The sequence below is a fragment of the Apodemus sylvaticus genome, chromosome X (genome assembly GCF_947179515.1).
Source record: "Apodemus sylvaticus chromosome X, mApoSyl1.1, whole genome shotgun sequence".
NCBI classification, from domain to species: domain Eukaryota; kingdom Metazoa; phylum Chordata; class Mammalia; order Rodentia; family Muridae; genus Apodemus; species Apodemus sylvaticus.
In genome coordinates, this window is record NC_067495.1 from 101,325,915 (window position 1) to 101,340,880 (window position 14,966).

The 14,966-nt window shown below is 38.2% G+C and overlaps 1 protein-coding gene and 1 pseudogene across 2 annotated transcripts in view; one reads left to right on the forward strand and one right to left on the reverse strand.

Annotated features, from left to right (window-relative positions):
* The window catches only part of Rnf128 (ring finger protein 128), a 108,834-nt gene extending 98,560 nt beyond the window's left edge, over window positions 1–10,274 (forward strand). For both annotated transcript variants that reach the window (XM_052171475.1, XM_052171474.1), the window contains exons 4-7: window positions 116–198; window positions 922–1,018; window positions 1,771–1,939; window positions 8,892–10,274. In XM_052171475.1, the coding sequence (XP_052027435.1) occupies window positions 116–198; window positions 922–1,018; window positions 1,771–1,939; window positions 8,892–9,025 (483 nt within the window). In that variant the 3' untranslated portion in view covers window positions 9,026–10,274. The remainder of the gene's footprint in view (window positions 1–115; window positions 199–921; window positions 1,019–1,770; window positions 1,940–8,891) is intronic.
* A 3,377-nt stretch (window positions 10,275–13,651) lies between these two features.
* LOC127674934 (glyceraldehyde-3-phosphate dehydrogenase-like) lies at window positions 13,652–14,669 on the reverse strand (annotated as a pseudogene).
* Window positions 14,670–14,966: the final 297 nt, after the last annotated feature.

Sequence of the window (14,966 nt, forward strand, 5' to 3'; positions counted from 1 at the left end):
TACTTTGTTCTTTCTCTATTTTCTCAACTTTATTATTTTACCTCTTCAAAGTGTCAACTTTAAATCTCCATTGAAACTTTTTCTTCTTTGAGTCACATTAACTCTTTACCCATAGGAAATTGGCCCTGATGGAGATAGCTGTGCTGTGTGCATTGAGCTCTATAAGCCAAATGATTTGGTGCGCATCCTAACCTGCAAGTAAGTTTCATCTTCTTTCATATCTGTAAAAATAATATCCCCAAAATTAACATGAGGAAGTAAAACTATTTTGAATGCTCCAAAATTGATATATCACTAAAATCCAGTACAGTTTGTTTTCACTGCAAGGAACTGAGAAACCTAGTCAGCAGTGTGTGTGTGTGTGTAGCATTTGATTATTTTAAATTTATTCTAATATTTCTATTTCTAAAATCATCTTGGTGCTCTATTTTGAAGTCTTCACTCTTTTTAAAAAATTACTCCTCTGGAAGGCTATTCTTACCACATTTCCTCTCAACTAATAGAGGTATTCTTGGAGAATATTCCATTGCCTAAAGCATTGATACTGTGTTATACTTAGTACTATAGCATTCTGTTACTGAGAATGGTGATTCCATTTTAGAGGAGTGAACTGATACTTTTAATATTGTAACATTTGAAATACCAACAGACTTAAATCAGGTAGCATTAGCCATTTTCAAGCTATGAATATTAAAAATATCTTTTTGAGGCTAGAATAATATGGGTACATTTAAGAGTTTTGTTTTATGAAATCTTCAAAATTTATTCTTGTGGCACCTTTATTAATGACATGTTTAAAGTGGGAAAAAGATACCCATGCAAAGGCTAAGTGTAATCTGAGTGTGTGTGTGTGTGTGTGTGTCAAAGTGTTGTTTCTGTTTCATATCTTACAACTAAATCATCTCTTTTCTCCTTCATTAGTCATATTTTCCATAAGACATGTGTGGACCCGTGGCTTTTAGAACACAGGACTTGCCCCATGTGCAAGTGTGACATTCTCAAAGCTCTGGGAATTGAGGTAAACGTTGTTATATTCTTTCTATGAAGGAACTTCAGCAGTGTGGTATTTATATGCACGGGCATTCATAAAAATAACTTCTCTCTCTGGGTAGGTAATATGCAAATCACAGTTTATCCCTAACACTAGGCATAGTTCTTTCATAGACACAGGGAGATTACTACCATCTTGGACATATACATTTTTCCTTCTTCTCAAATGTACTTATTATTTGGATCATAATTAGGACTGGTAGCTATATAAATTACCGAGGTGTTATTCACTTTTCTATTTTAACCTTGTTATTATTACAATTATATTTGTCATTAACCACCATGTTAGTTTGAAAAGGTATAATAAAATTATAATTTTGTATTTGGTAAATGAAAAAAACTTATCTTCAAGATATAATAAATATCAACTCAATAAAATCTTTAACAGAAATGTGCAGATGAAAGCAATTCTCAGTTCTCCTTTGTGACAGAATAGCATATATTAATGTATACTGAGCACCTACTTTGTACTGGCCATTATATTTTGAGGTGAAGGGATCAGCCAACTAAAGACATTTGCATCCCATTGGTAGAGCCATTTCCTACCCCAGCTCCTGTGATTGGGGCCAGCAAGAGATTTTTGTGATCATCGAAATGAATTAGAGGTTTATGAGGCTAAGAAATATTTCTGCAAGTTATCACCAATGAAAACATTATGATCATATGTCAATGTAATGCATGCACTCCAAATGTCTTATTTTGTTCAAATGCTTTCCGAAGGTGGATGTTGAAGATGGATCAGTGTCTTTGCAAGTTCCCGTTTCTAATGAAGCATCTAATACTGCCTCTCCCCATGAAGAGGACAATCGCAGTGAGACTGCATCATCTGGATATGCTTCAGTTCAGGGAGCAGATGAGCCACCTCTGGAGGAACAAGCACAATCAGCAAGTAAGCACAGGACTGAAGGGCAGTGGGCTCATCACAAGTAATCCACTGTGGACCACACATCTGGCCACATATCTTGCTTTTAGTAGTTGTTTCGTTTATTCCTCATGCCATTTCAAGTATTTTCTACTTAAAATGGCACAATAAAAGATGCACTCCTGCCATAAAGTATATGCATATTCAAAGAGGACATACATATTCAAGTATTCCTAAAATAGATGACATGCAGAAGGAATTGGGATTATTCCCAAAAGGAGAGTTTTGTTGGAAAATTCCCTGGGCCATTTAAATGTTGGCTAATTGACTTCTTCCTGAGGCAAAGAGCAACTTTAAACTTTAGAAGCCATTGTTTATTACTGATAAATCAGAATGTAGAATAAATGACTCCAGGAATAATAGAAAAATTTGATTTACAAAAGCAAGATTCCTTCCCATCTTCTCAGAAATCCATTTTGCAGATAGAAAACTGGGTTGAACAGTGGTATATGCTGCCACCTGTTGACTTTTCAAGGACATGAATCAGTTGTTAGACAGTCTTGTTGAACATATTATTTGGAATTCATGTAAAATTATCATTACAGTTTAGTAATTTTACATGAATGGAGATATTTGGGGATTGTTTGTTACTTCTAAAAAATATCAAATCTCCATATAAATTATTTTTCCTTTCTTTAACCTCATTCTCTCAATGTTTTTGTTTTGCTAGGTATTTATTTTGCCAAGAAAAGTGAAAACATAGGCTAGTACATGAGTGTTCCCAACAGTGTTGTTCCCAATAGCGCCGAAGTGGAAAGGATTTGTTTATTAACTGACAAGCGAATAAACAAAATTTGGTGTATGTGTATAACAGAAGGTGCCAGGCATGGTGGTACATAGCTTTAATCCCAGAACTCAGGCAGAAGCAAGCTGGATTCTGTGAGTCCAAGGCTAGCCTGGTCTGCATTGTAAATTTCAGGACAACTAGGGCTACACAGTGAGATCCCCATCTCAAAACAGCAACAAAAACAACAACAGCAAAAAATGAATGATGTGCCAAATATGGCAACTCATGCTTGTAATCAGAGCACTTGGGAGGCAGAGGTAGAAGGAATGGTGCGAGTTTAAGGCTCACTTGGATTATATAGGAAGGCCTATGTCAACAAATAAGGGAAAAAGCCAGCAAGATGCCTCAAAGGGTAAGATGTTTGTCCCCAACTCTGATAACCTAAATTAAATCCCAGGATCTGATTTGTAGAAGGAGAGAACTGACTCTCTTCAGTTCTTCTTTGACCTACACACACACACACACACACACACACACACACGCACACGCACACGCACACACATATACATGCACACACATGCACATGAGCATACACATGCATGTGCAAATACACACCATCAATAAATGTAATTTTTTTATTGATAGATACTACACAGGCATGAGTCTTGGAAACTACTAAGCTTCCAGACACAAAGAGTCACATATTGTGTGCTGTAGGATTCCATTGTTGCTTGTTTTCTTTTGGTTTTTGAGACAGGGTCTTGTAGAAACCAGATTGTCCTTGAATGTGGTATGTAGCTGAGGATAACCTTCACCTCTAAAGTGCTAAGTTTACAAGACAACACCACTGTGCCTCGATGACCATTTTATTTCTATGAAATATCCAGGCTAGGTGCACAATTATAGTCACATAGCAGATTTGTGGTTGCTACAGTCCAAGGATAAGGATGGGAAATGACAGCCGATAGGTGAGGGATTTGCTTTGGGAGAGACAGAAATTTCTGGCAGCTCTGTTTTTCTTGGTTTTAAAATTAGGTAGAGGCAAACAAGGTGGCTCTGTGGTTACGAGCACTCCTTGCTCTTGCACTAATTTTGAGTCAGTTGTTTAGCACCCACATGATGGTTCATAACCATCTGCCATCTGCAACTCCAGTTCTAGGGCATCACATGGCTTTAGCTTCTTCTGACCTCTGAGGTTACCATGGTGCATATATATACATGTAAGCAAAACGCTCATATACAAAAACTAAATAAGTCTAAAAGTTTTAAAAATAAAGTCTAAGTTTTATAAATAAAATAAAATTAGGTAGTGGTGATAGTTGCAAAATTTTGTGGTTATAACAAAACCCTTTGAACTATGTATTTTCTTTTCTTTCTTTTTTTTTTTTTTTTTTTTTTTTTTTTTTTTTTTTTTTTTTGCACTGTTGGTCATGGAAACCAGAGCCTTTTACAAACCACAACTTGGGTATACCCCAGTTGAATTATACAGTTAAAGATTGCATTTTTATGGGATGTGAAATACATCTAGATTTAAGCCATTACCAAAAATCATATCTGCCTACATTAAACAATTACAGGGAGCTGTGAATCTGCTTTTTTGAATGTGTGCTCAGTTTTTGTCATTTTGATACAGGGTCTTGTGTAGTCCACACTGGCCTTGATTTCCTAATCCTCTTGCCTGGAAGCTCTGTATTTTTGTTGGTTTGAAAGTTTTCTCTCAGTCCTTACTTTGAAGTAACCCAATGTTAGTGCAAAGGCGGAGGAAACGAAGTACTACAGTAGCTTATGAACATTTCAGCTTCCCATGACATAAACCTTTGCCCTTTATGGCTTTATCAGTACCGTAGATATCATTTCTGAAGATGTCACAAGGCACACAACTGTGTGTGTGCTAACTACATTTCTTGCAATATAATATCCAGGCATTTCCTTGAGCACACTCATAAGAATCTTAATTATCTGTGGATTTTTCTACCTGTAATACTGAGTCATTGTTTCTTTGTCTTGATGATCTTGTGTTCCCATAATGGTATGGTAATAGAATTCGGTGAAGATAAAAGATAATTTAATTTGTGCTGGTTGTTTTATATAGAAAATTCTATCGTAGTTGATTGTGTTCATCTTGTAGGGGTTGCTTAGAAGAATGGGGAAGCAGAAGAGACTCTACAGATCATTTAAATAGGAAATGAAATAATGATCCATGCTCTGCCTGCATCCTTACCTGGATGAGTGGCAGTGGTACTCACTTTGAGGCCTTAAGGATTCTCATTCCCTATATTCTTCACTCCTTCTTTCCCATTGGTTCAGTATATTTTCTCAGTTCCATCCCCCTAATCTCCCATATATAGCTGCAGTGTGAGCTCCCTGCATATCACTATGCCATTCCACTTGAACTCTCTCAGTCTGACCCCTGCTCTGCCTTCCGAGGACTTGCCTCTCCTCTGCTTCTTGGAGAAGCCTTTATTTCACTTGAACATCCACAACCGCAAATTTCTATTAATGCATTTATGAAACTAAATTCTTTCAGACAGCTTGTAGTTCTTCTAGAGCATCTTATATTAACCAGTTTTCTACTCAGCACACCCTGCTGCCTGAGATATGTAAATTTGTCTTGGAAAAAATGAACACTTAGATTATAATTCAGTCTGGTCTGTGTATACTGCTGATTTGGCAATCTTGCATATTTGTCACTGATAATTACAATGAAAGTTGATATTTATAACTTTGCAAATGCGTATTTACTTCATCTATGAAGCACATTGGAATCAGCTCTGTTAGTACACTAGTCTTCAAACTTAACTACAAACCTAATTTCCTGGAGGATTTGTTGACTCAGTGGGCTTTGAGTGGAGCCTGAAAATTTGTATGTCTGACAAATTTCCTAGTATGGAACCACACTGAGAGTATATCCAATAAGATCCCTGGGCTAGGGAGATGGCTCAGTGGTTAAGAACACTGGCTGCTCTTCCAGAGGTCCTGAGTTCAATTTGCAACAACTACACGGTGGCTCACAACCATTTGTAATGAGATCTGATGCTCTCTTCTGGTATGTCTGAAGACAGCTACAGTGTACTCATGTACATTAAATAAATAAATATTTCTTAAAAAAAATAAGACCTCTGCTTGTCAACCTGGCTGTATGTCAGAATCACTTGGAAAGATTTTTAAAAAATCATGGCAAACAGTGTGGGGTGGGATACCCAAGGGGGACCCCAACCCACTCAGAAGAGAAGAGAAGGGCAGAAGGATTGTGGGAGGAACGACTGGAAGCGGGGGGGGGGGGGGCAGTGAGTACTGAACAAGTAAAAGGTACATTAAATTAAAATTAATAATTTTAAAAAGCATGGCAGGTAAAAAGCACTTTAGAGCAATCAAATCAGAATTCATGATGGACATTGCCTAATTAATTACAAGTAGTTTTATTTTAATTTTAAAATAACTTCAGATTTACTAAGAAACTTAAATTTCAATAATCACACAGAGAATCCCCATCTGCCATTTCCCAGCCTGTGTAAATTTGAACATCTTATAGACCCATATCTTTATATGGAACCTAGGAAATGACTTGAGAAAAAGATTTACTAGAGACATTGTTCAGCATTAGCAGCTGGCCCATGCACACCCTTTTCTGTCTTAAGATGCCACATTTCATGGGCTTTTATGTCTCCTCAATCTCCAGTCTTTGGCAATTCCTTAATATTTGCCTTTCATGAGGTTGATACTATTAAATATTACTTTTCTGCTACTTTATAAAATGTTCCTTTCCTTAGCCGTGTATGCTGCTTCATGCTAATTAAATCACTGTCCATTTCTGCTAAGAATGCCAGAGAAGCGGATGCTCTGTCCCAGTCAGCAGCACGGATTATGAGGCACACAATGTTCTCATTACAAACGATTTTAACTTTGTTCACTTGGTTGAGGGTTTTGTCTGCCAAATTTTTCCCTTTAAAGTTTCTATTTTCCATTTGTCATTATTGAATGTCTTTTTGATAAATGCTTAGAAACTGTGGACGTAGTTTGTTTCTCGTGGTTCCTTTCCTGAGCAGCTTTCACAATAATTGATACTTCCTGTTATAATTATTCATCAAATAGTGATTTGCTAATTCCGTCATTCTTCCCACACATACTAATTTTCAAATGCAAGGAGAAGCCATTCCTTTTCCATTTTATTGGGGTATTTATAGTAGCGTGAGATCACAGAATTTCTTTCATTCTTTGTTAGTTTCATGATTTGTCCATTGCTCATAAAGTCCCCCAATTCTGTCTTCAGAATCTTGGTTAGGTTAGGTTTTTTATTCTTTTGACTTCTTTATTTTCTGTTACCATAGCATGTTTTCAGTCTTAGGTTGCCTTTTTCTCCCCTTTAAAGGACCAGGCAATAAATATTTAGGGATTGAAGGCCACATATGTTTCTGTTGCCATATATGTATTCTTTCTGCATGTCTCTTTAAGGAGGGGTTGGTTGCTTTTGAAAACTTTTCTAACATGTGAAAAGCACCAGTTTTAATTTTTTTATTTATTTACATCCCAAATGTTGACCCATCCCAGTCCCCCCTTGCAAAGTTTTTTACCCCATGCCCTTCTCTGAGAGGGTGCTCCCCAGGTAATGCCCCCACCTAGGTGCATCAAGTCTCTACAGGATTGTCATCCTCTCCCAGTGAGGCCAAATAAGTCAGTCCTCTGCTGGAGGCGTGCCAGGGTCATGGAGCATCCCTTGTATGCTCACTCAGTGAAAAGCGCTCTTAATTGTGGCTTTGTCTCTGTGAGATGTAGTTTGCTTCCACTTCGGCTAGAATCTAGGTTAATCTTATATACCCTCAGTCCAAGAATCTGCCATTTCTTCAAAGAGTTTTTTGCTTAGAGATTGTTATGTCAAAGGCAAGATATGGGCACTAGGCATACTCACTTATTGTCACAGGGTGGTTATTACAGTCAGTTCTTTCAAAGAACAAGGCTAGGAGGTACATGTTTATTCACAAAGCTCCTCCTCCCTTCCTTTCTTTGTCTCCCTCCCTCTTATCTGGAAGACATTGAGCTTCTACTGCTGGATGTATGTCATTACAGCTACATGCGCTCATTCAAGACTATTCTTCCGGCCTTACTTGGAATTTTAGTGACAGTGAAAGGAGAAAGGTTTTCCTTATCCAAAATATCTTTACTTGACCTTTCAATTCTTGCTGAAACGTAAAATACTTTAGCAACTACTGAACAATCCATTTCCTTTTAGCCATATGGCTTGAAGTTACTTAGGTGCCAATTTGTTCATTCCCCCACCTTTTATCTTCTAGGATGATTATCTATTTTATTTACTATACAGTTAGGTTCAAATAGCTCAAGCGGTAGTAATGTGCAACCAAGCTTAAGACCTGCTATTTTTAAGAAAAGAAAAAAACGCAAAAAGATGTAACTTTTGCCCTTAATGAGTTCATAATTTAAGTAAAAGTAAGCACATAAACATAAATTAAAAAATCAGGAATCATTAATCAATAATGCCAAAAATGCTTTAAGGGATACAATATAAATTATTTCTTTTGGAGATAGGCTCTCATACTGTAGCCTAGGCCAGCCTGAAATGTACTATGTAGCTCAGGCTAGCTTGGAAGGCACAAGAATTCTTCCAGTGCTATGAATACATGAGGGCATCCCACAGTTGGAGTTTGTACTGGCTGGTTTTGTGTGCCAACTTGACACAGGCTGGAGTTATCACAAAGAAAGGAGCTTCAGTTGGGGAAGTGCCTCCATGAGATCCAGCTGTGGGGCATTTTCTCAATTAGTGATCAAGATGGGAGGGCCCTTTGTGGGTGGTACCATTCCTGGGCTGGTGTTCTTGGGTTCTATAAGAGAGCAGGCTGAGCAAGCCAGTAAGTAACATTCCTCTATGGCCTCTGCATCAGCTCCTGCTTCCTGACCTGCTTGAGTTCCAGTCCTGACTTCCTTGGTGATGAACAGCAATGTAGAAGTGTAAGCTCAATAAACCCTTTCCTCCCCAACTTGCTTCTTGGTCATGATGTTTGTGCAGGAATAGAAACCCTGACTAAGACAGATTTTTTTAAAAAGTTACATAATATTAAGGTGTCATCGTCAGAATATGATGGCAGTGAATAAGGAAGCCTTCTTGGAAATGAGTACAGACTTCTGCCTTGAAAGGAAAAAAAGGTACTATCATTCTAACGTTTTCACTTCTGTGTCCAGATGAAAATCTACAGCTGGTAAACCATGAAGCAAATTCTGTGGCCGTCGATGTTGTTCCCCATGTTGACAACCCAACTTTTGAAGAAGATGAAACTCCTGATCAAGAGACAGCTGTTCGAGAAATTAAATCTTAAAAATCTGTGTCAATAGAAAACTTGAACAGTTAGTAACAACAGGACTGCCAATCAGGGCCTAGTTTACTATGAATGAACTGGGTAAATGTAAAACCAGAATGATACTGAAAGTGCTGAGGTGACTTATACTATAAACATATTTAACCCAGTACTGTTTTCCACAAACTCACTATAACGTTTTTCATAGGCAAGTTTCCTCTTGGTGATAGTGATAGCAACATTTTTGAACATTGAGAACTGTCTACAAGTAGTCAGGTTTTTCATTTACAACAACTTTCTTATAAAAATATGTTGCTTTAAAATGTGGAGTAGCTATAATCACTTTGTTTTATGATAGTGTCATAATTAAATAATACTACTACTTTAGCTTGGGCTCTATGTGTCAGGGTTTGTCTCCAGGTGATTATATTGATCTGGAATTTGTAAAAAAAAAAATTAAAAAAGCAATGCGAACTTAGGCATTAAGTTGATAGTACAAGATTAAAGCAAAATAATCATTTTAACCTTTTCATTTTAAAATTAAGCTGTGTATGTATTTCATGTGAGTGTTGAGCATAGTTTGTCAGAAAAATATGAACTGAATTGGTTGGTCAGTATATTAGTGACACCACACAAGATTATAGGCATAAAAAGTTTCTTACAAAAATATTGTAAACTATTTCTCAAACTTGACATTTTTAAAAGCACAGGATAGAAACTACCATCAGATTTGAAAATATTAATAGCTGAATAAATCGTAGAAAATTGGTAACTGTTTACTGTGCAGAATTCATCTACAGAAAATATTCCATAAAATTTGTCTGTAGAAAATAGTTTCCAATGTTGACTTTGAAAATTGAGTTTACATTTGGCCTTGTGGTCCTTGATTACATGAAATTTAAATTCTGTCCATATATCTATAATTTTGTGAATGCATTTTGTTGGTGTTTGAAAAAGAATCAAGGGAAGGGGGGATTCCAGGTGCCTTAATATAAAGTTTGAAGCTTCAACCACCAAAGTTAAATAGAGCTATTGAAAAGAAGCACTTTATTTGTACTTTGTGTGGCTTGTCCATTAGTTTTGTTCCCAGTGCAAATTCCCACAGAATTTAGACAAAAATAGAACAGACATGTATTTTTGTTTGCTGAATATATAATGGATGAAACCATTGCATTCTTGTACACTGATTTGAAGATGCTGTAAATATGCCCAGATTTGTACTGATTCTCTTTAAATATAAAATGTAAATAAAATACTCCAATGAAAGGTTGCATCTGGTGTTCAGTTTAGCTCTCATGTGCTAGCTAACTTTTGTATCTAATACACCTACTGTTGAGAGGGCAGAATAGTTGGGTATAAATGGACACTGATGTATTTGATCAATATAGGCTGAAGCTCTAGTGTGATCTTTACATATGACCTTATCCAGAAAGGGAGGTGCTGCCATTCTGATCTCACTGAACAGACTGTGAACTAGTTTTAGGTGTCATACAAACTGAATAATAAAGCTGCTCAGTTAAAAAAAAAATCATGGTTGAAAGTTCTTTATGTCTAACCTAGCAGTCCAAATCCAGGGAAGAGAGGAGGGAGTGGGACTGTGATCGGGATGTAAAGTGAATAAAAAAAACTGAGAGTTAAAAACAAGTTCTGGATGGCAACCTATATTCATTCCATTCATTACATGAGGATCGGTTCAATGTTTTAAAGCTTTCTTCCCATTTTCTCTTTTGATTGTACGATTGGTGGGATATTGTTAATGAACCAGAACATATTGGTGGGATATTGTTAATGAACCAGAACATATACACAGATACTTGGATCACCTCAGGACCATGATTATCAAAATCAATTTGAACATATTTTATGTGACAACATGCATGCAATGCGAGTATTCCCTGTTATTTTCAAAGAGTTTAAGTTGATGGGGCTTATTTGTAGAGAGGTATTTTTTTTTACATCTAAGAACTTAGATCTTTTTTATGCTACATAACTTGGCTTATTTATTTATTCATTTAGAGACAGTCTCACAGTGGAGTCTGGAACTCCCTATGTAAAGCAGGTTGAACTTGAACTTACAGAGTTCTAACTGCATCTAGCTCCCCAGAACTGGATAAAGATGTATAACACTATGCCTATGTACTTCCATTTTTGACAGGATTTCCAAAGCCCTGGCTGACTTCAAACTCAGTGTCTCTGTGAGGTCAATCTTGAACTACTAACCCTGCTGCCTCACTTCCCCTAAGGGCTAGGTTTATAGTCTTTTGCTGCCACATGGGGTTTTATGCACTGCAGGGGATTGAACTCAAGGCTTCCTACGGGCTACAAAAGTATTACAGAGAACTCCTTCCACAGTCTGGACCCTAAAGCTGCATCATTTTTACATATCTGGATATCTCCAGTTACACAATTATTTTGTGAAAGAAATTGAGCATCATTATGCATTTTTATTTAAATCCTAGTCTCAGAGAAGGACACAGGGATCAGTTGAGGCTAGGAAAAACTGTCCCACTACCTGAGCCTGCACAATGCAGCACTCCCCACATAGAGGCCCAGAGATCTGATCTGCCCATTTGGAGATGAGGGCCTGTTGGGAACCTCCCAGCCTGGAGGGCTTTGAAAGGAGCCACAGAGCAAGATTCTGCTGTGGCTTTAAAGACTGATGCTCTCCAGATGTCCTAATTTTCTAACTATACTGAATCCTGATGATAACTTCTAAAATGGCCTATTTTTTTTCTTTCTGAGGGTCAAAAGCTGCTGGCTTAGGCAATTACCACCTGTAGCCTAACAACAGGGGTATAAGCAAGGTAGCCTCTGTTCTATCTCCCTAGGAATTGCAGGGCTCAAACTAACAGCCTGCTGATTGAAGTTGAAGAAAGGTAGGTCTTAACAAAATAAAATATAAAACAAAATCATACTGAAGCTGGACAAGCCAATCTGACAGAAAAATAAAAGCCCCAAGAATAAGCACGGTTATCAGAGAGACACCCACTGGTTCACACATTCAGGAGTCTCATTACAGTACCAAACTGGAAGCTATAATATATGTACAGAGGACATGGTGCAGATCCATGTAGATCCTGTGCATGCTGTTTCAGTGAGAGAGGTATTTTTAACTTAGAAAAAAATTTGTGTACATACATATGTGTAGTGAGGGGTGGTATATATAGTGGCCAGAAAAGGCTGTTAGATCTCCCAGAGGTAGAGCTACAAGTATTTGGCGAATATATGCCCAGCTTGTTAACATAGGTGCTGGGATTTGAACTCAGGTCCTTATTCCATTATCCTAACACATACCCTCATGCCAACTGATAGTCAACTCCTGTTCCCATTTCCAGCCCACACATGCATTCACCAGTCTGCTTTTTGTCTCTATAGGCTTGTATATTTTAGATATATCATACAAACAGAATTCTTCAATAAAGGTTTGTGATCACATTCCCTTTACCATAATATTTTCAAGGTTCACTCATAGTATATAATTCCAGTAATTCATGCGTATTCATTGCTGAGTAATATTCTGCCATACAAACATCTGACATTTGTGTATCCTTTCATTAGTTACTGAATTCTTAGGGTGTTTCACCCCTTTGGCCACTATGGATAATACTACCACACACATTCATATGCACATCATTCTCTTATATTTTGGAGTCTCCTGGTATATGCCACTTGTGGATTTTATTACTTCCAGCTACTACCGTTAGATATACTTTAGCTTAAGCATCAGACTTTATATTATGCTCTCACATGATAGTCCCAACATAGGCTGATTCTTTTAACAGTGACAGTAGATAATATTTGTATGGTAAGTTATAAACATAAAAATTGGGGTGTATGGATTCATATTTAGTGGAATTTGAGTTGCATATTAAAAATCTACATTTACTCCACAATGTAATAAAAACATAGACACAACTGAGATGCTAGGAACATGTCTTCTCCCTTCCATATATAGAGATTGTTTATTTGTGAAATATTTTGTTAATGAATTATTAACTCAGATCATAAGCTTTTTAGTCAATTTCTTCACTCATTGTTTTTATTTGGAGTTAATTTTTACACCTTAAGTGCAATAACATAAAATTTAATTAAAACATTACATGAGAAGAAAAGAAATTAAGGTTTGTGGTCACTTTGATCTCTAGTGATGCCCTCTACCAACAAAGTTACTTCTGTGAAAAGTTTGGGAAGTAATCAACTTTCAGGTGTGTGTGTGTGTGTGTGTGTGTGTGTGTGTGTGTGTGTGTGTGTGTTGTATGCACATGAAGGAAGGCATGCACAAAAGCTAGAGGAAGACTCTCACTTATTCCCTTGAGACAAAGTCTCTCACAGAACCCAGAGCTAGGGTGGCAGCCAGCAAAGCCCAGTAATCCCCCTGTCTCTGTTCCTCCACCTCAGCCCTGGGATTATAGGTGTGAACAGTTGTTCTAGACTTTTTTGGGGGGGCATCCAGCAATCTTTTATTGATGGCATTCAAGAGAGTAGGGAGGGCTCCCTAGGCCCCTCCTATTATTATGGGGGTCTCGGATGGAAATTGTGAGGGAGATGCTCAGTGTTGGGGGCCGAGTTGGGACAGGGACTCCTCAACAACCTAGGGCCTCTCTCTTACTCTCAGTGTCCTTGCTGGGATAGATGGTCCAGAGTTTCTTACTCCTTGGAGGACATGCAGGCCATGGGGTCCACCACCCTGTTGCTGTAGCCATATTCATTGTCACACCAGGAAATGAGCTTTACAAAGTTGTCATTGAGAGCAATGCCAGCCCTGGCATCAAAGGCGGAAGAGTGGGAGTTGCTGTTGAAATCGCAGCAGACAACCTGGTCCTCAGTGTAGCCCAGGATGCCCTTCAGTGGGCCCTTGGATGCCTGCTTCACCACCTTCTTGATGTCATCAGACTTGGCAGGTTTCTCCATGCAGCATGTCAGATCCACAACAGATACATTTGGGGTAGGAACACAGAAGACCATGCCAATGAGCTTCCCGTTCAGCTCTGGGATGACCTTGCCCACAACCTTGGCAGTACCAATGGATGTAGGGATGATGTTCTGGGCAGCCCCATGGCCATTTTGCCACAGCTTTCCAGAGGGTCCATCTACAGTCTTCTGAGTGACAATGATGGCATGGACAGTGGTCATGAGCTCTTCCACTATTTCAAAGTTGTCATGGATGACCTTGGCCAGAGGAGCTAAGCAGTTGGTGGTGTAGGATGCATTGCTGACAATCTTGAGTGAGTTGTCTTATTTCTCGAGGGTCACACCCATCACAAACATCGGTCATTGGCTGAAGGGTCAGAAATGATGACCCTTTTGTCCCTACCCATCAAGTGCGTCCCGGTCTTCTCCATGGTGGTGTAGATGCCAGTAGACTCCATGACATACTCAGCACCAGCATCACCCCATTTGATGTTAGCGGGATCTCACTCCTGGAAGATGGTGATGGACTTCCCATTGATGACAAGCTTCCCATTCTCAGCCTTGACTCTGCCATTGAATTTGCCATGGGTGCAGTCATACTGGAACATGTAGACCATGTAGTTGAGGTCAATGAAGGGGTCATTGATGGCAACAATCTCCACTTTGCCAGATGCAGAACAGAAGGCAGCCCTGGTGACCAAGCACCCAATATGGCAAATCCATTTATACCAACCTTCACCATCTTGTCTATGGGACGAGGCTGGCACTGCACAAGATGTGACTGTCTTTGGAACAGGGAGGAGCAGAGACTGCTTTTTATTCAGATCCTCTTGCTTAATGCACTAAGTACTTACCACTGAGAAATCTCTCTAGTCCTCAACTTTATTTTAGTATGGAAGTAATTTCAAGAGTTCAGTAAGGTACATATACTATACTTGTTGGTGTTTAAAGAGAAAAGTATAGAAATGATTATGGCTGGTTAACAGCAAGTTCCCTTTTTAGCTGTAACTCCAACTAATATCAAAGGTTTTTTTTTTTTTTTTACCATTAC